This window comes from Syngnathoides biaculeatus, chromosome 17 (genome assembly GCF_019802595.1).
Source record: "Syngnathoides biaculeatus isolate LvHL_M chromosome 17, ASM1980259v1, whole genome shotgun sequence".
Taxonomy (NCBI): Eukaryota; Metazoa; Chordata; class Actinopteri; order Syngnathiformes; family Syngnathidae; genus Syngnathoides; species Syngnathoides biaculeatus.
Window position 1 is genome coordinate 5,190,442 of NC_084656.1, and position 25,029 is coordinate 5,215,470.

Below are 25,029 nucleotides of genomic sequence, written 5' to 3' on the forward strand. Positions count from 1 at the left end.
TCAGTTGTCACTCTTTTTATTTGCTTGTGCTGTATTATGGTGCGTTCAGGTACCAGGAGCAGCATCCCTCAGGCCCCTCCAGCAGGTAACAGAGCTTTTAGGAGGAATTAAACATCTACAGATTAAAATCACAGCATGTTATTACTCTCTTCACTCATTTCATCTGTGTTGAGTTCAGACAGAAGCGCACACTTTTCTGATGCTTCATATTAAAATGCCTTTCTGATGTACTACGAGGTATCTGAAACTCTTGATTTGAAATTTCTTTGGCCAATAGCCAAATGCAATTTGGCCTGGTTCTTCATCCACACATCTACATTCGTCTGGTGGGAAATTGGAAATATTTGGCCTTGCCGTGCAAAACTGGCTTCTCAATTAGCTTGGATTATTTTTGAAAGATGACTTTTATACAGCATTTGTCAACTGGATGCTTCTGTTATAGCGTGTGGTTAAAGGTGAATTGCTGCAGTTGTTTCCATGACCAAAATGTATAGATTTTTTTTTAATTTTCCTTTCAACAACTCATTTCAGTTTGAATCCAAAGCATCAATTTAGCACCCCAAGACACCTTTATTCAATTAAGTCACCTCAACGAGGGCTTCGCTGGCATTTCATGTGTACGCTATCAAAAAGTGCTTTATGCTAAATATTGAAATGTTCTCTTTCTGTGTGAGGAACAGTTCATTTTCTAGTCAGAAACATTCAAAAGTTTGATTGTTACAGAGGCATAAAGAGAGGAGTGGACAGTGAATACAAGACAGCAGATTGAAGGGGAAAACAAATACAAATTTTACAAACATAGTACAGTAGTATTTTGGGAGTAAGTTTTTTTTCATATTTTTTTTGTACATTTATGACAAATAATATCAGTAACAATGATAGCAGCAGGTTTCTACTTATGTATTTTTTTTGGGGGGGAGACTGTTTTCCGGCTGAAGGGGGGGTTGACGGGAACTGAGCTCAAGATAGCTGAACGACTGAATTCTGGGGGACGGATTGTGCTGATCAAAACCAACTGAACCACTGATGTGACACTGAATGAAGTGGAAGATCTTGAGAGGGTGCATCCCAAAAACCTTTGACTTCAAAAGATTCGTACGATCACGTCAGTGGCAAGATGGCTGCGATGAGCACAGCTGGAAGGGACCGCTTCCTACGAGGAACACACCGGCTGCAGTGGAGGACAGGGGGAGGAGCTGCCTTCCTGTTGGCCTCCCTCTGCGCTTGCTGGTGTCATGGCCCCCAAGGCATGCACTGCCCCCTCCTGCAAGGCGGTAGCGGGGACACCATCTTCATTATACAGGCGTTTGATACCGTCAAAGAAGTCATCCACCTCCATCTCCTCCACCTGAAGACGTGAAGAGACATGCGTAGGAACACCTTTTAAAAAGTTTGAGTCATATGTAAAATTAGAAGAGTGAAACTACATAAGTGCTTTTATAAGGTTTCTCCACATAACAGAGTTTCACCAATTACAGGTACATTTTCAATATATTGCCAGCGATAAATAGGTTGATGGTTATATCACTGATCCTGTTCATTACCATATTATAAATGATACAATTAATGCTATAAATCAGGGGCAACATAACTTATTTCAATGAGTCAAATGTGAACTAATGAAGGTTGGTCAGGCTGTATTCAATTATACTGGAATAGTCAACTGCTGCTGGTAGTGAAACTGAACTGAAGCAGGCGAAAAGAAGTGACGAAAGTTAAAAGGTTCAGTTATAAAAAGTTTTTAAAAAAGTTTGTTTTTAATGTGTGGCACGGTGGATCAGCTGGTAAAGCATTGGCCTCACAGTTCTGAGGTCCAGGTTCAATCCCGGGACCCGCCTGTATGTTTGCATGTTCTCCCCGTGCCTGGGTGGGTTTCCTCTGGGCACTCCGGTTTCCTCCCACATCCCAAAAACAGGCAACATTAATTGGACACTCTAAATTGCCCCTAGGTGTGATTGTGAGTGTGACTGTTGTCTGTCTCCATGTGCCCTGCGATTGGCTGGCAACCAGTTCAGCGTGTACCCCGCCTGCTACTTGTTGACAGCTGCGATAAGGTCCACTACTCCCCGCAACCCTCGTGAGGATAAGCGGCAAAAAATGGATGGATGGTCAAAACAAAAGGTCATTTTCCATTAAAATAAAAATAAAAATTAAAATAAAATGTAATTTCCAAAATTGAATACATTATCTAGCCCTAAATTATATATTATAAATTATGTAAAACATTAATAAGGCATTGCAGTCCAAATGCTGAAGAGATTGTAAAAAAAGTATACAGATGAAAATATTTTCCCTAACGATGAATGACTTTGGGGGTCTTTCTTACAGAATGTCTGCTTATCTTTGGCATGGAGACAATTCCCAACCAAAACATAACAAAGGAAAGCATTTTTCAATTCAGATGAGCCTGCCTCAGGCGCCACCAAGTCAAGTATGGCTTGTGGCCGTACTCCGAGACTATTCTGACAACGCTCACTCTCGTTTCAACTTGGAAGGGCCATAACAGTTGGGAGGGCACAGACAGCCATATTTACACCAAACTGGTGGCAAGCTGGCATCACCTTTCGCTTTGTCGAAGCCTTGCAGCCCATGGTGACTTTGTGCAGGTGGTTGAGGTGACGCAACGGTTTGGGAGGGGAGAGGAGTGCTGGGAGGCCGCAGGGTTGCTGGTGCCCCTCCTCTACTCCAGCTGGTGTGGAAGACTCAATGTAGGCGCTCCCTGAAAAGGAGGGGAAAATGTGGATCCACGAACAAACCCAATGATGAATGTGAAATACATGACTCATATTTAAAATCCAGGACGCCAGTTCGTGGAATCTGAGGTACCCATTAAGGAAGAAACTAACAACAATTACGACAACACTGAGACCTTAAAGTGCTAAATCAATTTGTGAACAACAAAATGATAAAGGCTAAAAAGGGGATAAGTTGTTCTCTAGCACAACAGAATGAAATTTGATGAGTCCAATTATGAATACATATGAAAAGGGACACTTCTTTCAGGTCACATACATGTACAGTGAAGAAAATTAGTATTTGAACACCCTGCTATATTGCAAGTTCTCCCACTTAGAAATCATGGAGGGGTCTGAAATTTTTATCGTTGGTGCATGTCCACTGTGAGAGATACTCTAAAAAGAAAAATCCAGAAATCACAATGTATGATTGTTTTTTAATGATTTATTTGTGTGACACAGCAGCAAATAAGTATTTGAACACCTGAGAAAACCAATGTTAATATTTGGTACAGTAAGTAGCCTTTGTTTTCTATAACAGAAGTCAAACATTTCCTGTAGTTGTTCACCAGGTTTGCACACACACTGCAGGAGGGATTTTGGCTCACTCCTCCACACAGATCTTCTCTAGATCAGACAAGTTTCTGCGCTGTCTCTGAGAAACACGGAGTTTCAGCTCCCTCCAAAGATTTTCTATTGGGTTTAGGTCTGGAGACTGGCTAGGCCACGCCAGAACCTTGATATGCTTCTTACAGAGCCACTCCTTGGTTTTCCTGGCTGTGTGCTTCGGGTCATTGTCATGTTGAAAGACCCAGCCACGACCCATCTTCAATGCTGAGGGAAAGAGGTTGTTCCCCAAAATCTCACAATACATGGCCGCGGTCATCCTCTCCTTGATGCAGTGCAGTTGTCCTGTCCCATGTGCAGAAAAAAAACCCAAAGCATGATGCTACCACGCCCATGCTTCACTGTAGAGATGGTGTACTTGGAATGAAACTAATCATTCTTCTTCCTCCAAACATGGTTAATGGAATTTTGACAAAAAAGGTCAATTTTGGTCTCATCTGACCACAAAACCTTCTCCCATGACTCCTCTGTATCATCCAAATGGTCATTGGCAAACTTAAGACGGGCCTTGGCATGTGCTGGTTTAATTAAGCAGGGGAACCTTCAGTGCCATGCATGATTTCAAATCATGATGTCTCAGTGTATGACCCACAGTCACCTTGGAAACTGTGGTCCCAGCTCTTTTCAGGTCATTGACCAAGTCCTGTGTGTAGTCCTGGGCTGATTCCTCACCTTTCTAAGGATCATTGAGACACCACGAGGTGATTTCTTGCATGAGGCTACACTCCGATTGAGATTGACCGTCATGTTTAGCTTCTTCCATTTGCTAATGATTGCTCAAACACTGGACCTTTTTTCACCAAGCTGCTTGGTAATTTCTCTGAAGCTCTGTCCAGCCGTGTGGAGTTGTACAATTTTGTCTCTGGTGTCTTTGGACAGTTCTTTGGTCTTGGCCATGTTACACGTTCGAGTTTTACCGATTGTATGGTGTGGACAGGTGTCTTTATACAGCTAACGACCTCATACATGTACATCTGATTCAGCATAATACATGGAGTGGAGATGGATTTTTAAAGGTGGACTAACAGGGCTTTGAGGGTGAGAATTCTCGCTGATAGACAGGTGTTCAAACACTTTTTTGCAGCCGTATCACACAAATAAATCTTTAAAAAATCTTACATTGTGATTTCTGTATTTTTCTTTTTAGATTATCTCTCTCACAGTAGACATGCGCCTATGATGAAAATTTCAGACCCCTCCATGATTTCTAAGTGGGAGAACTTGCAATATAGCAGAGTGTTCAAATACTTATTTTCTTCATGTAAGTAGCTGATCCAGTGTAATGGACATTATAGATGCCGATACTGGCAAATTCTTTTTAGACTGGATACAGGAGCAGATCTAGCCATATGCTACTCAGCATCCACATTGTAAAAGACATTATATGCGTTCAAAGAGAGATTGTATACCCTGAGGGTCCTGTGCTGGAAGTTGGAGGGTGGGTTGGTAGATGTAGACGGCGTTTGGAGGCAGGGAAACTCTCAGTGTGGACAGACTACATGCGACAAGCTCTCGACTGCGAATCAACTCAGAGGTGTTGATCTAAAAACAGAGGACAAAATCAGATGTGGATTATTTACACACAACATACATGTAATTACTCTTAACCGACGCTTTACTGCAACCACTTGCACATTCTAATGAGATGCAATGTGGCGTAGCTCCAAACTGCACTGCATCATACTGACAATTGTCTCTATTTTTTTAAATCCAGGTATATGTATCAAATATTTCCACATTATTGCACCAAGTAAGCCTGATCACCATTATTAGGAGGAGCTACTCCAGTACAGTACCTGAGCCTTCTTTAGCAGCTCAATGGTGAGAGCTAGCCAGTCGGGGCAGCAGGTCTCCAGCTCCAGAGTGATGAGGGCCAAGGCCAGCATGGATCCCCTAAGCTACGTGACAAGAGGGATAAACTTATACAGTACGTGCACGAGTTCAACATACAGAGTAAGAGGGGGAAAAAATAAAAAAAATAATCAAATAAAGTGCTGGAAGCATGTGAATGATCCAAGGTAAACCTTACTTGGGAAAAAAAAAAAAAATAATCAAATAAAGTGCTGGAAGCATGTGAATGATCCAAGGTAAACCTTACTTGGGAAAAAAAAAAAATCTTATTTTGTCAACAGTGACATAACTTGTACCTGAACGAGTGAGTGATTGGCCAAACAGCGGTAAAGTCGGCGTGTGAGCAGGGCAAGATGCTGAGAGCAGTTGAGTCCCAAATAGTCCAAAAGCCCAGAACAGCACGACAACACCATTGCATGGAACTATGGAAGAAGTAGAACCGATGGGGAAAAAAGAACCACCTTACCAAAATTTGCAATCTCCAAGCACAGATAGCAACTTTGGTAAACACGCAAAGAATAATAAAGTCAAACTGCACATTAGTTGAGGCCCAATAAAGGTATCTAAAATATCAGGGTTTTAAAATTAATCTGCACACACAAGCTTGCGTGCATGTGTACACGGCAGGCGTTACACAGGAGTGTTCAAAATGATAGCAGTCCAATGTGACTAACCAGATTAATCCACGTTTTCAGAATATTTTTTATTGTTGCATATCAATCAAGTATCAGTAAATTCTCGGAAAACTAATGAGGCCCAGAATTCATGATATACTCGTCACACTCTTTTAAGGCTGTGCAATTGGGCAATTTGTTGAAAGGGCGTGTTAAAAAAATAGTCTGCCGTTGACTTTACAAACTCAAAACTATTTTGTGCAAACTTTTTTGTTTCTAGGATTTACCAATCCTTTCAATCTCTACACTAATATTTTGTTGTATGACCAAAGTTTTTTTTTCTCCATAAATCCTTCACATCTGTACGGCATGGAGTCAACCAACTTGTGGCACCTTTCAGCTGTTATTCCACTCCAAGATTCCTTGGCATTCCGCAATTCATTTCCATTTCTTGGTTTTGCTTCAGAAACACAGTTTTTCATGTCACCACACAAGTTCTCGATTGGATTAAGGTCCGGGGATTGGTCTGGCCACTCCATGACATAAACTTTGGTGGTTTGGAACCGAGACTTTGCATGTTTACTAGTGTGTTTGGGGACATTGTCTTGTTCAAACACCCATTTCAAGGGCAGATCCTCTTCAGCACAAGGCAACATGACCTCTAAGTATTTTGACATATGCAACATGCGATTAATAGGCGCAACACCATAGTAAGAGAAACATGTCCATGTCATGATGCTTGATCCACCATACTTCACTGTCTCTAACGTATACTGTGGCTTGAATTCAGAGTTTGGGGGTCATCACACAAACTATCTGCGGCCCCTGGACCTAAAAAGAACAATTTTACTCTCAACAGTCCACAAAATGTTCCTCATTTTCTCTTCTAGGCCAGTTGATGTGTTCTTTGGCAAATTAAAGCCTGTTCTGCACATGCCTTTTTTATTTTTTTTTTAAACAGAGGGACTTTGCAGGGGATTCATGTAAACAGATTAGCTTCATACAGACGTCTTTTCACTGTCGCTGTACCTACATGTAATGCTAGCCTGTCTTTGGTCATCCTGAAGTGGATCATTGGCTGAGCGTTTCCCATTGTGGTTATTCTATGATCCATATTGATGCTTGTCTTTCGGTTTCTGCCACGTCTTTGGTTACGCTCTCCATTTTAGCTGAAAAGCCTATATTTTTTTGCACCTCTTTATGATGTTCTCCCTCTCCAATCAAAGTATGCTGTTCTTCTGAACCATATGTTGAACGGTGCATTTTCTTTAAGCGTTCAAGGAGAAATGCATGTTCAAGAGATGCTGGTTTCATCCTTAAGTAGGGGCCACCTAATTCACACCTGTTGTTCACAAAATTGATGACCTCACTGACTGAATTACCACACTGCTATTTTTTGGAACACACCCCTTTCAACAAATTGCCCAATTGCACAGCCTTATGAGAGTGTATATCATGAATTCTGGGTCTCGTTGATTTTCTAAAAATCTACTGCACCTTGTAATAACTTGTTTGACATGTAGCAATAAAAAGTATACTGAAAATGTGAATTAATCTGGTGCGTCACATTGGACTCCTATTATTTTGAACACTACTGTAGTCTCTCTTTTTGGCCAGCTGGTGTCACTAAAAGCAGCATAAATGTTGTGAAAACAAAAGAAATGAAAAAAAAACACCAAGAGGACCTCTCTACAATATGTAAACTGAAGCGCAAAGGGTAGCAAACCTTTCAGTCAAAGGCTCCATTCTATTTGAAAATGAGCAGTTTGGGCCACATTGTTTTTTGACAAGGTGAAAAACATACAGATGGTAAATTGTTTCTTTGGAAGAAATTCTGGAAGGAACTAGCCGAAGTAGTTCTGAGCATCCCAGAGAGTTGTGATTGGTGCAGATTTCAATGGACATGTTGGCGAAGGAAAGAGGGGCGATGAAGAAGTGATGGGTAAGTACGGCATCCAGCAAAGGAACTTTGAGGGTCAGATGGTGGTGGAATTCGCAAAAAGGATGGACCTGGCAGTTGTGAACACTTATTTCCAGAAGAGACAGGAACATAGAGTGACCTACAAGAGCGGAGGTAGAAACACGCAGGTGGATTATATTTTGTGCAGACGATGTAATTTGAAGGAGGTTACTGACTGTAAGGCGGGGGGGGATTGTAGCTCGACAGCATAGGATAGTGGTGTGTAGGATGACTCTGGTAGCGGGTAGGAAGATTAAGAAGACAAAGGTAGAGCAGAGAACCATGTGGTGGAAGTTGAGAAAGGAAGAATGTTGTGTTGCCTTTTGGAGAGAGGTGAGACAGGCTCTAGATGGACAGGAAGAGCTCCCAGAAGACTAGGATACTACTGCCAAGTTAATCAGAGCGGTGGCAGGAGAGTATTTGGGGTGTCTTCTGGTTGGAAAGGAGAGAAGGAGACTTGGTGGTGGAACCCCAAAACACAGGAAGTCATCCAAGGAAAGACATAAGCGAAGAAGAAGTAGGACACGGAGAGGACTGAGGAGAGCCAAAAGAAATCCATTGAGATTCAATGTACACAGGTTTCTAAAGCAAACTAACTTCATATCTTCAACAGGCTTCAACAAGGCATTAAAGATTTGCTTGTGCAAATGAAGTGATTACTGACTAGTTAGTACATTTGTCCCAGAAAAATACAGACGGCAAGACTAAATCCACAAAGCCTTTTGAGTAGGGCCAAGGTTGATATTTTTTTGGTTCCCAATTGTGTGTATCACACAACACGGGATGGCACAATCTGGATTGTTTCATATTTGTGATTTGGAAGTATTTTTCATTAAAAAAAGACAGTCATTTTACTTATACTAGTGTGTTAGATTAGGCTTATAGTAAAACTGTGGCACATTCCAACTTAAATATTTATAGAAATTTCTCCTATTGCTGTTGTATAATTGCTGTAATACAAGTAATAGCAATACGTAATGTCACTACCAGTATAAATCAAGAAATTATAATGACTAAGAAACACAATGGATCCATTTTCTATTTTTAACATGGAAACCACCCAGAGTGAACAATTGTTTCTACGCAAAACTCCTGTTCTGAGATAATGATCACTAACACGAACCATAAACACCCAACGCACTTAAATCCAATTTAAATCATGTAGGATGTGAGCATATGTAAAGACGTACAATATGCAGGAAGTCCAGCGGTGTGGCGTTGTGGAGATCCCAGTTGAGTTTGTCGAGGATGATTCTTTCCATCCTCAGGATCTCTGATGGAGAACAGCCACAGCTGCTGGCCGCAACCAGCTCCCTCAGGGAGGGCACACACTGGGACACAAACACAAATACACACTTTTTCTTAGCACCACAGATTGGACTGAAATGGTCTTGTAGTTTCTTTTATCAAACCTACATACTGTATGTCATGAGGATGATTTGGGTAAACCACACTGAAGTTTGAGATGCAGCAGAAATGGAAATCGCATGTCACCAGAAAACTTTGATTACCAGACACTCCTGTTACCAGGAACTTGAAATTCCTGAGCATTTGGTGGAAAAGCCCCAGGTCCATTTGCACTTTCTATTCTCTGCCTACGGTAAACGTGCTCATATTGTGTTTGGGTTTACCTCATCCTCCTCACAGGTCTTAATAGCCACGAAGAAAGAGGCAATTGCGATGCAGCGGAGGTACTTTGGCCTGGCCTGAAGACAAAGAATAAAATAATATTTTTTTTCTTTTTTAAATAAGAAATAGCCTAATCCATCCCAAGCCTCCAAAACCACCTGCCAAAAAAAGTATTCAAAGTACATAATGCAAAGAATAATAAAAATAAAGTTAATTTACTTTTGACGTTGGACAATGATGTGAACAGAATGGTGTGTGACAAGCAAAAGGAGAATTCCACTTAAAACTACGAATTCAAAAGAAACATTAACATTAAAAACATCCATCCATCAATTTTCTTCACCTCTTATCCTCACGAGGGTCGCGGGGCGTGCTGGAGTCTATCCTAGCTGACAACGGGCAGGAGGCGGGGTACACCCTGAACTGGTTGCCAGCCAATCACAGGACACATAGAGACAAACAGCCGTACTCACAATCACACCTCGGGGCAATTTAGAGTCTCCAATTAATGTTGCATGTTTTTGGAATGTGGGAGGAAACCGGAGTGCCCGCAGGAAACCCACACCGACACGGGGAGAACATGCAAACTCCACACCGGCGGGTCCGGGATTGAACCAGGGACCTTAGAATTGTGAGGCCAATGCTTTACCAGCTGATCCACCGTGCCACACATTAAAAAAAATTTTTTAAAACTGAACCTTTTAACTTTCGTCACTTCTTTTTGCTTTTTTCACTACCAGCAGCAGTTATTGCCGGATGTTTTGCGAATTACCTTTCAAATGGCTTTTAATAATCTTATAAAAATGTACAAGGTAAACATTTTCAGATGATTCTTTGCAATAAATTTGGAAATGTCATGGAATGGCGGAAAAGGTTGTGCACCTGGAAAGCGCTGGCCTCACAGTTCTGAGGACTCAGGTTCAATCCTAGCCCTCTCTGTGCGGAGTTTGCATGATTTCCCCATGCCTGCATGGGTTTTCTCCAGGCACTCCAGTTTCCTCCCATATCCCAAACAGATGCAACATTAATTGAACACTCTGAGTTCCCCCGAGGTGTGATTGTGAGTGCAGCTGTCTGTCTCTAAGTGCCCTGTGATTGGCTAGCAACCAGTTTAGGGTGCACCCGCCCGTTGACAGCTGCGATAGGCTCCAGCATTCCCGCGACCCATGTGGGGATAAGCGGCTAAGAAAATGGATAGACGAATGAATGTCATGGAATTTCATCAACACTTCTTTTATTCGAGCTGACGGAATAGTGGCTGCCTCTTCCTCTCCGTCATGCTCACTGAACTGCTCCTGCATTGCCATGTGTTGCAACACCAACTCCTGCTCCTCCATTGAAAGCTCCTCGTGGTGCTCTTGAACCAACTCATCGATCTTCTCCTCATCGACGTCGAGCCCCATGGCCTTTCCCAGCAAAACAATTTTCTCAACTTCAGGTTGAAGTTCACACTCAACCTCCACTTTAAACTACTCAAAATCTTGTGGAGCAACAGCATGAGGCCTCATCTTTCTCCAAGTCTAATTAAGGTTTCGTCTGGTCACCTCCCACCAAGCAATGGCAATTAAGTGAGGCAAACAACAATGTCAAAGTGCTCCCTCCAAAACACACGAAGTGTAAGGTGTGTATTCAGTGTGATTTTGAAATAGCTCTTCTTAAAGTTTGAAATGACTTGTTGGTCCATGGGCTGGAGGAGAGGGGTGGTGTTACGTGGGAGATACAGTGCCGTAATGAAGGAGAACTCCTCCAGGATATCATCTTCAAGGATGGGCGGGTGGGCTTGGGCATTGTCGAGAATGAGGCGGCACTTGAGGGGGAGATTCTTATTTGATAGGAACTTCTTCACAGCAGGGCCAAACACCAACTTCACCTACTCAGAAAAAAAATGGACGTTTTTTTGTGAGCTTTGAATGCTCTGGGAGTGGTACACTAGCAGGGACTTAATTTTACAATCGCCACTGGCATTGGTCCAAAGGGCAAGCGTAAGGCGGTCCTTCAGTGGCTTGTGGCCTGGCAGTTTCTTTTTCTTTGCTGTTATAAATGTACGATTTCTCTGCTGTTATAAATGTACGACGAGGGATCTTTTTCCAAAAAAGGCCAGTCTCGTCACAATTGAAAACTTACTGTGCAACATAGCCTTCTTCCAATGTCAAATATTGAAATATCCGAACAATTTCTTTTGCCGCCTTCTGGTCTGCACTTGATGCCTCGCCATGTCGAACAACAGAGTGAATTTCAGTCCTCCTCTTATTTTTTGAAACCACCCACGTGATGCCCTAAAGTCCGTTGTGGCTCCTGTCCATAGTTCCTTCGCCCCCCCCCCCCCCCCTCTTCTTCAGGAGGTCATTTAAATATGGCTGTTGCTTTTTCGCAAATCATGACCTCTGGCACTGCGTCTCCAGCTATCTCCCTTTCCAACGAAGTAACAGCCTCTTGATGTCATCCTTCAGGGATGACCTCCTCCTTCAATTGACAGAGAGCACTTTGGAAGGAGTCGCAGGTTTTAGGACCTCCGTCTGCATTAATATCATGCAGATGGTTGAAGGATTTCGGACATATTCTTTGGCGATGTAAGTCAAGAGCATGCCTTTTTCATATTTCTCAATGATCTCTTGCTTTATTTCTATGGACAAAACAAAACTTCTTCTCACTGGCACTGGACATCAGTTTCTTGGGAAGTTGAAGTTGTACCTGTCCTTTATGAGTGTGCACTAGCATGAGACAATGGATTCGGTGAGGGAAACTAAAAGCAAAATGGGTAAAGATTGAGCATATGGGATGTTTGGGCGAAAGAGCAGCTCTATCGTACCACTTTCAAACCGAAATATAGGATATTTATGTCCGGTGGAATTTGGGTCTTGCAAATCCAGCACCTATTTTTTGCCCTTTGTATCCTAAATGCTCTTCGTAACTAGCGACAATATTTTTCAAAGGAAGCATTTCGTAACCTGAATTTTTCGTAACTAAAAATGTTCGTAAGAGGTACCACTGTAGAAGGATTTTCTGGGTGTCTATGAAACCGTACATGGGTGAGCATTATAAATGATTAATTACAGTACACATGAACAACATGGGACACAGGAAACATGAAACAAAACTAAATCTAAAGTAAAACACAACCATGAAAAAAAATGCACCTCAATTATTATTTTACGTATTTGGGGTTGGAGCCGGTCCCTATCCTCGTAAATAGCGGGGGTCAGCTGGATATACAGTTTTACTACCTTATTAAATCATTATTGATATTTATTGTGAGCAATTATTATTCATCATCCCATCTCCCTCAACTAGTATAGAGACCAAAGAAAAATTATCAAATGGACCGTTCTATTGAGTGCCAAGTTGAAACACAATATGGAGCACCTAATGAAGTGGAAGTTGAAAAAAACAGAACTACATAATCATTAAGGATGACATTAATGATAAGAGCAGAGTTGCTTGACAGTCTGTCAGTCTCTTCTGCCATGCACCAGTGATAGATTAGTTTGTACTTTGTATTTCCTTACCTTGATGGAAGCCAGGAAGCGGTCCAGAATGCTAATAGCTAACACCAGAGTCTCTGGGTACAGCTGCAGTCTGCCATGGAGCTCCGTTAGCCAGCAAATGGCCTTGTCCCGCTGAGTCGGGGAGATATCTGTATCCTGCAATATAACACAGAAAATAACTATTAACAACCTATCAGGCAAAAGAGAGAGAGGAAGACATGAGGGCAGCTGGTGTTAGAGAGAAAGATGCAGGAGATAAGCGTAGATGGAAAAAGATGACACGGTGTGGCGACCCTTAATTGTACAAGTCAAAAGGAGAACAACAACCTTGCTTCACGCTGTCAAGGATTTGTTTTGGTCATTTGGATTTAATAAATTAGCCTCTGCTCTAGAAGGAATAAAAAAAAACAATACAAAAAACAAAAGCAACCTTGAATGGCATCATAATCACACAGCTTTTCTTTTGAGGGTACGTTTACAGTACGTTCCCGAAGGCCCATTACATGTCACCGTGGCCAAAATGGGATAGTCGTCAGACAATGCAGACTTGACAAGCTATGATTGCCCTGGATGCCTGGCAACGTTTAATTTGTGCTTGTGCGGATGAAAAACCTAATCAGCTGAAGTAAAACGGGCATGAGGAAGGGAACGGCATCTGTGGTAAACCGCAAGTGTTGTTGACAACGTGAGTAACGGCTTGACCTTCCAAAGACAAAAACGTGAAGGAGTCTGTTGCATAGATCAAAAAAGGAGTTATTACAAGAAAAAACTTCTCTTTTCACAAGTTTATTTCAATGGTGGATGGTCATGTTCTTATTTTTTTGTCTCTTTAGCCAGTTTCGCTGGTAGCTGTAACTTGTTAGCATGCCACAAGTCAAGTGTGCAGCAAAGTCCAACGCCAACGAGCCAGCCGACAATGGATATAAGGAGGTGGAGATTGTCATAAGTGTACTGTATTCTGTTTCATTTTTCTATTTTTACTGAGATAAAAAACAATCACACATGCTATCAGCATGAACCTTCCCTCGTATCTTTATGCTTTTATGCTCTGCTTGACTTTACAAACACCAAACACACGTCACCCAAAAATTTCCTTGCGCACCAATATTCACTATCACCCCACACCATATGGTCCTTGTTACTTTTTGTTTCCTATGTTCAGTGTTGGTTTGTTATCCTCCTATGTAACCTGGCATCATAGTACATAAAGAGAGAATCTTTAGCTCCTTCTCGAAATAACATTGATCAAGACAATTAAAAAAAAATCTCTGAAAGCCGTCACAAAAGCAACAAGGTCAGGAATACATGTTTTACGTAGACATTACACCGATTTGATCAGCCTGATCGGATTGGCCAACAAATGGCATTTTTAACTAATTATTTGTGATGTCATAGTCCGCTGATCCAATCAGCAAGGTCTATGATCAGCTCAGAGAAAGACATTTACTCCAGATTGCTGTCTTCCACAGTATATCTGAATCAAAAAGCTAGTTTATTTTTATATACATACTAGTGTTTTTACATAGAACTGTAAATATCTGACAGCCAATAATGCCATGGAGAAAGCAAAGGAGAGACCGCAAATAGGAGGCCAGCTTGCTGAAACACGTCTTTATGTGCATGTGATCAACGTATTGGCCACACCTGAATCAAGCGACAAGATGGATGATTTCTTTTTTTTTTGGGCACGCCATCACGCTATTGACACATCGAGCACCCCTTCTTTAGACTTACCTTTAATTAAATGGTATGAAATCTTCTTATAATACAATTTCTGTCCAAAAATAAGAAAAAACTAATCAGTCTATCTACTCTTCAGAAAAGCAAACAAGAGGAAGGCCTCAATGGTTCCAACTTTAAACACTATTGTTTAGCTAACCAATAACAATATTTTATTACATGGTTCCATCACAATGAGGAGTGTGATTCTTGGCTAGAATTGGAACAAATAGAAGAACAACATTAAACTCCCAAAGCCATTTTATTTCCACAAGTCTTAAACACCATAAATGCTTTAAGAATCCAATAATCGCATCCAACCTAACGGCTTGGTGGCAAAGTATAGAATCTACAGGATCTAAATTAACTCCCAGTATGTGCTCCCCAAACTGGCATAATCCATATATAGAAATTAATAATATACAACATGGAATTAAACAACAACTACTTAATGTTTTTAGGATGTGTGATGAACTGTTCTAAGAATTCCAAATAACAGGTGGAAATTTTTTTCAATATAATAAATTAAAAGCAGTAAAAAAAAAAAAAAAAAAAAAAAAAAAAGAGAAAAAAAAAAGAAAAGAAAAATACCGACACTTCAGAGCACTCTTGAACTGCCGGAGTTTGTGGAGCAAATACAAACGTTTCTCCTGCAACGTATAAAAAATCTTTACAGAGTTTATAAATTAATTTTATGAACTAAGGAACAGGTTGAGGAACATAACCCCCGTGAATAACGAGGGAACAGTAAAGTAAGTGGTAAACGATTGCAGTTCAATACGCGCAAACTGTCAAACTACAGTTACAATAATCTGTTAAGACTGAAATACTAATTTAGCACTGGCTATTTCGGATCTTTGTAAATCAGGCCCTATGCATCATGAGAACACAAGAACGCATGTTGAGTATATCAAAGAAAAACAATTAGGATTGAGAACAATGAGGCTCAGTAAGAAACCCCATATAACTGGGGTCGGAACGCCATGTTTCATAACACAGTGGATTTGGAGATTAAATAAGTAGCAAGGGCCACATTTTGAATCATTGCTGCCCTTGTTAGCCACCAAGATTGAAACGTAACACTATTCAACTTCTCACATCTGAACAAAATCCCAAGGAGACGACTTATTTTTGTAACTGCAAGCCTGTACCATTCACACCAATTTACATCATTTACCACAATAGGTGACTGTTGTGTACTGTGATGCATTTCCCCCCAAAATAACAGCACGACTGTATATCCGAAAAAGATCTCATATATTCCACAGGTACATTATCACTTTTCAGTTACATTTTCCTATTACACTGCAACATACCAGGAGAGTTGGTCATTGTTGAGAGGTAAACAAACTCAAGGCGGGGTGGGGAAATAAATACCATTAAAACTTGAATGGTGGCCCAAAAGAGTAAACACATCACAACCCATAAAAGTTTTTAAAACTCCGTCACAAAAAATGGAAAGCACTAAAATCGGTCAGAACTGGTTTCAACAGATTTGTACTCAACTTTGACTCTGTTCATGAGTTGAGAATTTACTTCAAACTAAATTTAAGGCCAATTTGAAACAATTTTATTTGACCACATCAGAACAAATTCAAATCCAGATTGATTCCTTCTTGGAATTATTACCTTTTCTGTATAAATGCCATTCAAGTCAATTGATAATCAGAATCAGAAACAGCTTTGTTGGCCAAGTGTGTAAAAACCCACACGGAATTTTTCCTCCGACAGTCAGTGCTGCCCTGATACGACATTCAGAACAAAGAACAACAAAGCAACAACAACAAAGAACAAGACATTTCTGTTTAACATTTAGTCTCTCAACAAATCAGCTGAGCTTTCCATCTTGTCAAAATGAGGTTGATACAATAGTGTGACAAACATGCATGACTATGCAGTATTCTACACAGTAATGCTGCAGTTTACAAGGTACTGAAGGGACCAACTGTCTCCTTGAACTCATATAATTGTGCGTGTCAGTGCTTTATTTAAAGTTGTTTATTGATCTGTTTTTATCAGCATAATATAAAAAAAACCCTAAGGCCATAAAGGAACCAGGTCAACAACTCTAACTTGTCAATCCAATGAATAGAACAGTGAGACACAACCCCTGTGAATTTATTCATATAAAGTATAGTACTCAAAAATGTTTTATTTGTTGACTGCAAATAATGTTTGTTCATTTATCTGGCATATAAGGTCAGGCAAAACTATTACATGTTCTTCCACAAGATGGCAGAAAGTACAAGTAACATGTGTATCCCCCTCTTGTCATTCATTAAATAATGATAATTGGACTTTACGCCAATTTTATCGGCCTGATGGGAATCGGACAATATTTGGCATTTTATACTGATCAGCTTTGATGTCATAATTTTCCGATCTGATGAATGAGCTAAATTGATCATAATTTCTTGTAGTGTAACAGAGATACAGTCACTGTGATTTGACTGGCACGTATGCGCCCGCGCACCATCACTCTTGCAAATCTGCACGTCTACAAGTAGAAATGCATAGATATTGAAAGACCTCCCTTATTTTGTGTAGTCTTGACCAATGTTACCTCTAAGCTTTGCCACTGCGCAATTGCGCACTTGTCGCACACATGAAAACCGATCCAGCGACGTCACGGTCTCTGCTACTTAGCCTACTTCTACTTCCTAGTTGACCTTACACTACCCCTCTCCACTTTTAAAGGGGTACACTCATAATTACAAACAAACACCTGCAGCTTTATAGCTGCGGGCATGACTGGTGAACCACACCCATAACTTTATATCTGCGGGCATGAGTGACCACAACTGTACATTTTTCAGATGTGTGATTAGAGATGAGAGTCTCTGTATTTTAGGAAACGCTTGTGAGATTTTTGTTTAATGGAATGCCTTGGGACTTTTGTAGTGTAAAATATTTGCCTTTGCTCAGTAAAGGTTGGGAACAATGGGGTAGCATGAGAGAAAGATGCATATAGCAGGTATTTTAATATAGATTCAAGTAGTGTTATTTTTGTTGTCAAGTCTGAAGCTGGGTTTACTTTCATTTATTGAGTATTGAGTCCTGACCTGTGAGGAGGGCTTCTTTGGAACATAGAGCTTCCACATCTTGGCTTCCCTAGACATGGCCTTTTCTAGAAGAAAAGCCAGCCTGTTGACTCCCCAGGGTTCAGAGAACTTCATTCTTTCTCACCCTGGTTCAGCCTTCCTCCCCACTGGATACAGCTACCTGCAAGGTGATACATATCAATTGGACTCATTCTATTCAAAACAAATGCTGGTTCGGACTTGGAAAGAAAACTCACAGAACATGTGTTACATACATACAGTGGAGCAAAAAATTATTAGATCACACACCGATTTTATAAGTTTACCCAATGACAAAGACATGGTCTAGTATAATTTTAATGACAGGTGTATTTTAACAGACACTAAATATCAAAAAGAAATTCTAAAAAAAAAAGAAAAAAAAAAAATATCACAAAACAAAATATTCTAAATATTGCACAATTCACCAATCCATCGATTTTCTGAGACACTTATCCTTACAAGGGTCTATTAAGAATAATGAATAATCGTAAATTCATAGAATAAATAATTAGACAATAACAACAACCTTGACTACAAAGAAAACGAGTCAAAAGTTTATTTTCATACTTGGGAAAGTATTCTTGGTATTGTCGGAAGATATTCCACCAAACCAAAGAAAATGTTGAGGACCAGTTATCTATGAATACATCCACCCATCCATTTTCTGAGCCGCTTATCCTCACAAGGGTCGCGGGAGTGTTGGAGCGTACCCCTGCTGTCATCAAATCGGAGGCAGGGTACACCCGGAACTGTTTTACAGCCAATCGTCAGGTACATGGAGACAAACAATCGCACTCACAATCAAACCTAGGGGCAAATTAGTGTCCAATTAATGTAATAATAATAATAATAATAATAATAATGTAATAAAATCCGAGTGCCTGGAGAAATGCAGGCATGGGGAGAACATGTAACCTCCAAAAAGGCAGGACCGGGATTTGAGCTCCAGTCCTCAGAACTGTGAGGCCAACCCTCTAACCAGTTGCTTAACCGTGCCACCTATTGTCCAATTCATTGAGGGGAAATGTCAAAACATTTCTTGGTAGTTGGTGGACCAGTACAGAGGTCAGACCATTCTTGTAGTTGATTATCAATTATTATTGCAAATATCTCACAAGGAATTCTGGACCACTACTCTTTGCAGAGCCTCTCCAAATCTTTAGTGTTAAAGGCGGTGCCTGGGCAACTCAAAGCTTCAGTTCCCTCCAAATTTTCTATGGAGACAGGGTCAGCCATTCTATAACCTACATCTGGTTCTTCTTTAGCCAGTCTTTCATTTGCTTGGCTGTGTACATTTAAGTTATCATCAAGCTGAACCCCCATCCAAACACCCATTTTAAGTTTTCTGGATAAGAGAATGAGGTTGTCAAAGAGGATTTCAGAGTACAAGCCCCATCCATATTTCCCTAGATCTGTAGATGACCTCTTGGAAGTTGATCCCTTTGCAGAGTGACACCCCCAATGCCCAATGCTTCCAACTCCATATTTGATGATGGGGATGGTGTTCTTGGGGGTCATAGTATGAATTCCTCCAAAAACAGCAAGTCAAATTGATCCTGAATAGCTTGATTTTTGTCTCATCTGACCACGACATTTTCTCCAACTCATTGTCTGAATCGTTCAAGGGCTCATTGGCAAACTTTGCACAGACCCGTATACAGTGCTGTGAAAAAGTATTGGGCCCCTTCTCTAATTATTGTATTTTTGCATTGCTTCCCCACTTGTGTTCATATTCACACCTACGGGCAAGTCAGAGTCTTGAATTAACCTACAATACATGTTTTTGGGATGTGTGAGGAAACCCGAATACCCAGAGAAAACCCAGCCAGGCACAGGGAGAAGATGCATCATGATTTAATTTATTAAGGAAAAAAAATATTCAGTTGCCTGGTCCTGTGTGACCCCCTTAACCTACCGTATTTTCCGGACTATATGTCGCTCCGGAGTACAAGTCGCACCAGCCATTAAATGCATAAAAAATAAGGAAGAAACATATATGAGTCACACTGGAGTATGGGTCGCATTTTTGGTGGAAATTTATTTGATAAAAGCCAACACCAAGACAGACACGTCATTTAAAATTTAAATGCCGATAACTTTAAAATAAAAAGAATAGAGACAACAACAGGCTGAATGGGATGCTTACGTTACATGCAAACTGAGAACTTGCCTTGTATGTTAACATAACATAAAAGTTATCAACAAGAATGGACAGCCCTTGTGGAGAGGGAGGGTTCTACTGTGTGTCTACATTCACAGATGGGGAGTATGCCAAAGCATTCGTCCTCGATGTTGCCAATAGACATTTTGACAACTTCACATAAAAACAAGATGATCAAAGGAAGACATGCCTTTGTCGGCAAGAACCGTTCACCATCCACCATTATGATGGCAAATCAAATTGAATTCCGATCACGATAAACAGATGGAAGTGTCAACGCCTGCACAAAGCTTAATATAACGACGCATGAAGCACCACAAGTCGCATTCATGGTAAGAAGTACTTTTGTCATTATTGGTTAGCAACATCATAATGTTATTTTTAAAAAAAATATGCAGAATGCAATTTTCTCTTCAATGGCATTTTTGTTCAGTCCTTCTCAGTTGTTATAAATTACAGGAAAGCCAAATCACTCAAACCACTCTTGTTTCAGGTCAGTCAGGATCACCAAAATTATTTTATTTTGTGAAATGACACAATAATGTGAGAGAATTTTACATTATTTTCTTTGAGGTCAAATGTTTACGTACAGATAAAGTACTATGTCTTGAACATGAGGAAGTCCAGATGATGAGGTCATGGCTATGGAACAGGGTTCATGCTCAGTCTGACCAAAAAAATTTAAGGGCTTTTTAGGGGCATTTTTAGGGGCTGACACGAAAAATGTAGGGCCATCGTGGGAAATCAAGAGTAAGGAAAAAAGACTCACCCAATGGTGCCATCAACCGTTCTTGGTTCATCAAATGTTCCAGTATCTCAGTACATGTGACAGTGATAACCTGTCGCCCCTTGTGGTAGTTTTCATTGATATGACCATTGTCAACGTCTTCACATAACAGTCTACAGAAAAACAGATTCTAACTACAATTGCAACTATATACACAAATGTCTTCTACTGATGTCTGTCTCAGGACCCCTACTCCAGCTCCTTGAGCCTACCCAGTGCCTCCTCTATTTGTTGCTGCAGAGGTGCCAAAGTGGCTCTCTTGTCCTTTACTCTGCCTCTGAGTGCATTGGCCTCGGTGATAAACCTCAGATTCCTCTTTTCTTCTGCCTCCGCACACAGCCTCTCAGCCTTCTCAATAAGCGTTGATATGTCAGTCTCTAGAAGTTTCTTTCGGCTTGTCCCTTTCGGGGTCGCCACAGCGTGTCATCTCAGATGAACGCACATATGTTTGGCACAATTTTTACGCCGGATGCCCTTCCTGACGCAACCCTTCTCAGGGAGTGGAGGCCCCAGTGGGATACGAACCCACAACCCCTGGTTTATCAAACCAGTGCTCTAACCACTGAGCTACAGGGCCTCGTTGATATGTCAGTCTCTATTCTGGTTTTTTTTGGCTTTGAGGCAGTAGAGATGAAAAGTGGGCAGCGATGCCAAATGTAGCCAGGTACGAAGTCTTCCTTTCCCCACAGTGGTAGTTTTTAGCAATGTCACTGTCTGGGAACATGACTGCAAACACTTTCGAATTATTTTCACAAGATTTGTAACTGTAATGGCTGCAGATCACTTTTAAAGTCCACATGATCTCTGCCTTTAACGAGTCCGTCTTCGTGTATTGAACTACGTTCATAAAGCCTGACTTCTGCCTGGACAACTGTAGGTGCGCATTAGGGATTGCAACCGGTTACAAATAACCGGTTTTCGTTTTTTAAAAACCGAAACCATAATCGGACTTTCGAAATCGGTTAAAATTTCCAATCATTACTTTCGGTTCCGGTACTCCACATTGCGCTATTTTTTTCAACATCATTTCCACTTTTTTCCAAGTTTCGCTGTTAAGAGTAAAGTTGGACTCAAAAGAACATTCAGTTAAATCAAAGAAACATCAAACATGGCATCGAGGAAACGCTCAGTATACTTTCATGCCCTTTCTGAAAGTCCGAAAGAAGAATGTCAACATTAAAACATTTTTACAAAAAAAATAAAAATTTAACTTATATGAGTGCGTTGCTGAAAGCCACATTCAACAAGCTTGTTTGTCAATATTGTATACAAACTACCCCATCACCGCGGAGGAAATTAACAATCGATGGTGTAGCGCCGGAGAAAAGGAGTCAGAGGCGGAGTGTCGGACACAGGAACAAAACTTGTTTTATTGGCAGACATCAAAACACTACTTGCATAACGGGGGGGATTCTGTGAACTCGTCACTCCGGAAGAGCAACTACAAAAACAGTCCGTGCAGAACCCCGCACCCCAACTCGAGGTCCCGCGGGTGAATTATGTAAACGCCACAGTGGTACCGGTTTTAAAAGCGGTTAATCGTTTTTTTGCTACAGCTGTTTGGTTAAAACCGGTTATGAAAGTAAGCGTTTTTTTTTCGATCCCTAGTGTGCATACACTGCTAGTACCACTGCCTGAAGTTGATGCTTCACTATCTTGATATTTTAGAAACAGATTCATACCAACGGAAGATGAGAGAGTCTTCGCCAAATCAGCGTGTCTCCTGTTTTTCCGGTGCGACTCCAGCGCTATGACGCCCATCTTTTCAAGCTGGTAACTCTGCTTGCACAGATGGCAGTAAAACATGTGCCGATGTTTTGGATCTCGACAAACCCAGCTCCTAAACTCCTTACTTTCAACCCAAGCTTCTTGAAAAATGCACTTCCCCGTGATACAAGTTGGATCGATGAAACAACTACGCTACGTCGTAAGGAAGACGAAGTGAAATGCCTACTCACGGAAACAAACAATGGAATATCGACAAGATGGCGACTAGTTGTTAACACGGTGACTTCCGTTGACAATTTCCGGCTGTTTTGGACGCCAGACGAATCAATATTTTTTTTTTTTAAATAAAAAGATTACTTTATTTTTTAGGGAGAATTTTGGCGGTAGAGGTCCTCCCTTTGATTGTTTTTTTTATTTAAGGCCTTTTTAGGGGCTTGACCGGTTTTTGCGGATTTTAAGGACTTTTAGGAGCCCCTAAATGCACCTTTGAAAATTTTGGGGTTTTTAGGGACTTTTAGGGCCGCGTGCGAACCCTGTGGAAGCTCCTGATAGATTAACTGACAACATGGGTTGATAGACTGCACACTTAACTGACAACATGTGTTGATAAGACTGCATACCTGGAGATGTATTTAAAGCCATACCTCAAACGCACTGCTTCTTTTTTTGAAATCATGGGACAATCAAAAGAAATTGGCCAGGAAATCAGAGAAAGAATTTCCAATTTTCTGATGCTGTAAAGTGCCTGGTTCATCTGTTCAAACAATTATATGCAAGTATAAACATCCAGGGAATGTCCAGCCATCACACCACTTCGGAAGGAAACCAGCTCAGTGTCACAAGAGATGAATGTGTTTTGGTCTGAAATGTGTGAATCAACCCCAGAACAAACGTTAAATACCTTGTGGAGCTACTGGATGAAGCTGATCAGAAAGTGTCATGATCCACAGTGAAACGAGAACATAAAAAAAACAGATTACAGTTTGCAAAATCACACCAAGACAGAGATCTTAACTTCTGGAGACATGCCCTGTGGCCTGATGAAACTAAAGTGGAGGTGTTTGGCCATAATGACCAATGATACATCTGAAGGAAAAGGGGGAAGCTTTTAGACCTGAGAACACCGTACCAACTGTGAAGCATGGAGGTGGCACCAAGATGAATGAGCTTGTATTGCTGCAGGATGAACTAAAGCTCCCCATATAAACAGGGCATCATGGAGAAAGAAAATTACATGGAGATAGTAAGAACATATCAAGACACAACAAGGAAGCTAAAACTTGGGTGCAAATGGGTCTTCCAAGTGGACAATGACTCAAAGCATACTGCCAAAATGATTAAAAAGTAGCTCGAGAGTAACAAAGTCAATGTCTTAGAATGGCCATTACAAAGCCCTGATATGAATCCTATCAGAAATTTGTGGGTCAGATTTGAAAAGGCAACTGACAAACCTGACTCAGTTACACAAGTTCTGTCAGGACAAATGGGCCAGGATTCCAATAGAAGCTTTTTGGAAGGTTTTTCAAGTCATGCAGTTCAAAGGAAATGGTACTCAATACTAAGGAAATTACTGCAAGTATATATATATATATATATATATAGATATATATATATATATAAATATAGATATATATAAAAATAAAGAGCATTTTCCAAGAAATTCTCTCTCTCATTATTGTGACATTTGACAAAATTAAATAATTTTGGTCATCCAGACAGGAGAGGTTTAGTCTGATTTGACTTCAGATCGTGAGAGAAAAAAAGGAAATGTTTTTACAGTGTATGTAAACTTCTGAGTTCAACTGCATGTATGTATTAGAAGGAAGCTTTGAGTTAATGCGGGCAAAGAGGTAATACTAATTCAAATTGATGAATTATTCAAATCGTAGTTTTATCTTTGTGCTTATTTACTGTAAAATGTCAAATTGTCAGTCATCATCTTCATGTGTCTCATGACAGGAATGACATATCTCAAAGGATCAATCTCATCAACTATTCCTAGGAACTGCGCTGACAGTTTCTGTACAGCTAAGCTAGTTTGTTGACATGACGTCGCAGATAAACTAAAACGTCTTCAGTTTCTGTACAGCTAAGCTAGTTTGTTGACGTGACGTCGCAGATAAACTAAAACGTCTTCTTTACATGAGACAATGAATTGATCGGAGAGAGCTTTATGAATAGAAATATATGTATTTTTTTTATCTGTGTATGGATAGATGGGAATATATACAACTAAAAAACGCGTTTGTTATGACAACAGTGCTAAATTGTCAAGCCGTTTAAATAGGTGCCTGGTATCCAGGAAGTAGCCGAAGCCCAGAGCCTTACCTCCCCTGCGAAGCGGAGAAAACCACGGTTGGATTTCATCCGGTCCACTCAGTTCCGGAAAGTCAGGGAAATCGGGGACCTGCTTTTGGCTCAGTCGTCCATCTTGGCTTCCATTTGAGGTGTTTTGGTAAAATATAAATAATCAATTTGGGGAAAGTAGACAGCGAGTGTCCACTTCCGAAGAGGGGACTGGGGGGAAGAGACAAGGAAACAAACTCCGCCTACCACTTTGCCCAGGCCAAGGGAGAAACAAAGTCGACTCTCTTCACACTCTGTTTATGTTTCATCCTATGAATTTATCGTGTAAAACTATCCTTTTTAT

At 40.7% G+C, this 25,029-nt stretch overlaps 1 protein-coding gene across 1 annotated transcript; it reads right to left on the reverse strand.

The window, feature by feature from the left end:
- Positions 1 to 24,933, reverse strand: ccni (cyclin I). Its single transcript, XM_061801027.1, has 10 exons — positions 24,708 to 24,933; positions 17,683 to 17,842; positions 12,923 to 13,057; positions 9,419 to 9,493; positions 8,978 to 9,118; positions 5,510 to 5,635; positions 5,159 to 5,260; positions 4,772 to 4,904; positions 2,562 to 2,719; positions 1 to 1,348 (listed from the first exon to the last, which is right to left on the reverse strand). The coding sequence occupies exons 2-10, from the start codon at positions 17,794 to 17,796 to the stop codon at positions 1,154 to 1,156; spliced, it is 1,179 nt and encodes a 392-aa protein (XP_061657011.1). The 5' UTR covers positions 17,797 to 17,842; positions 24,708 to 24,933; the 3' UTR covers positions 1 to 1,153.
- Positions 24,934 to 25,029: the final 96 nt, after the last annotated feature.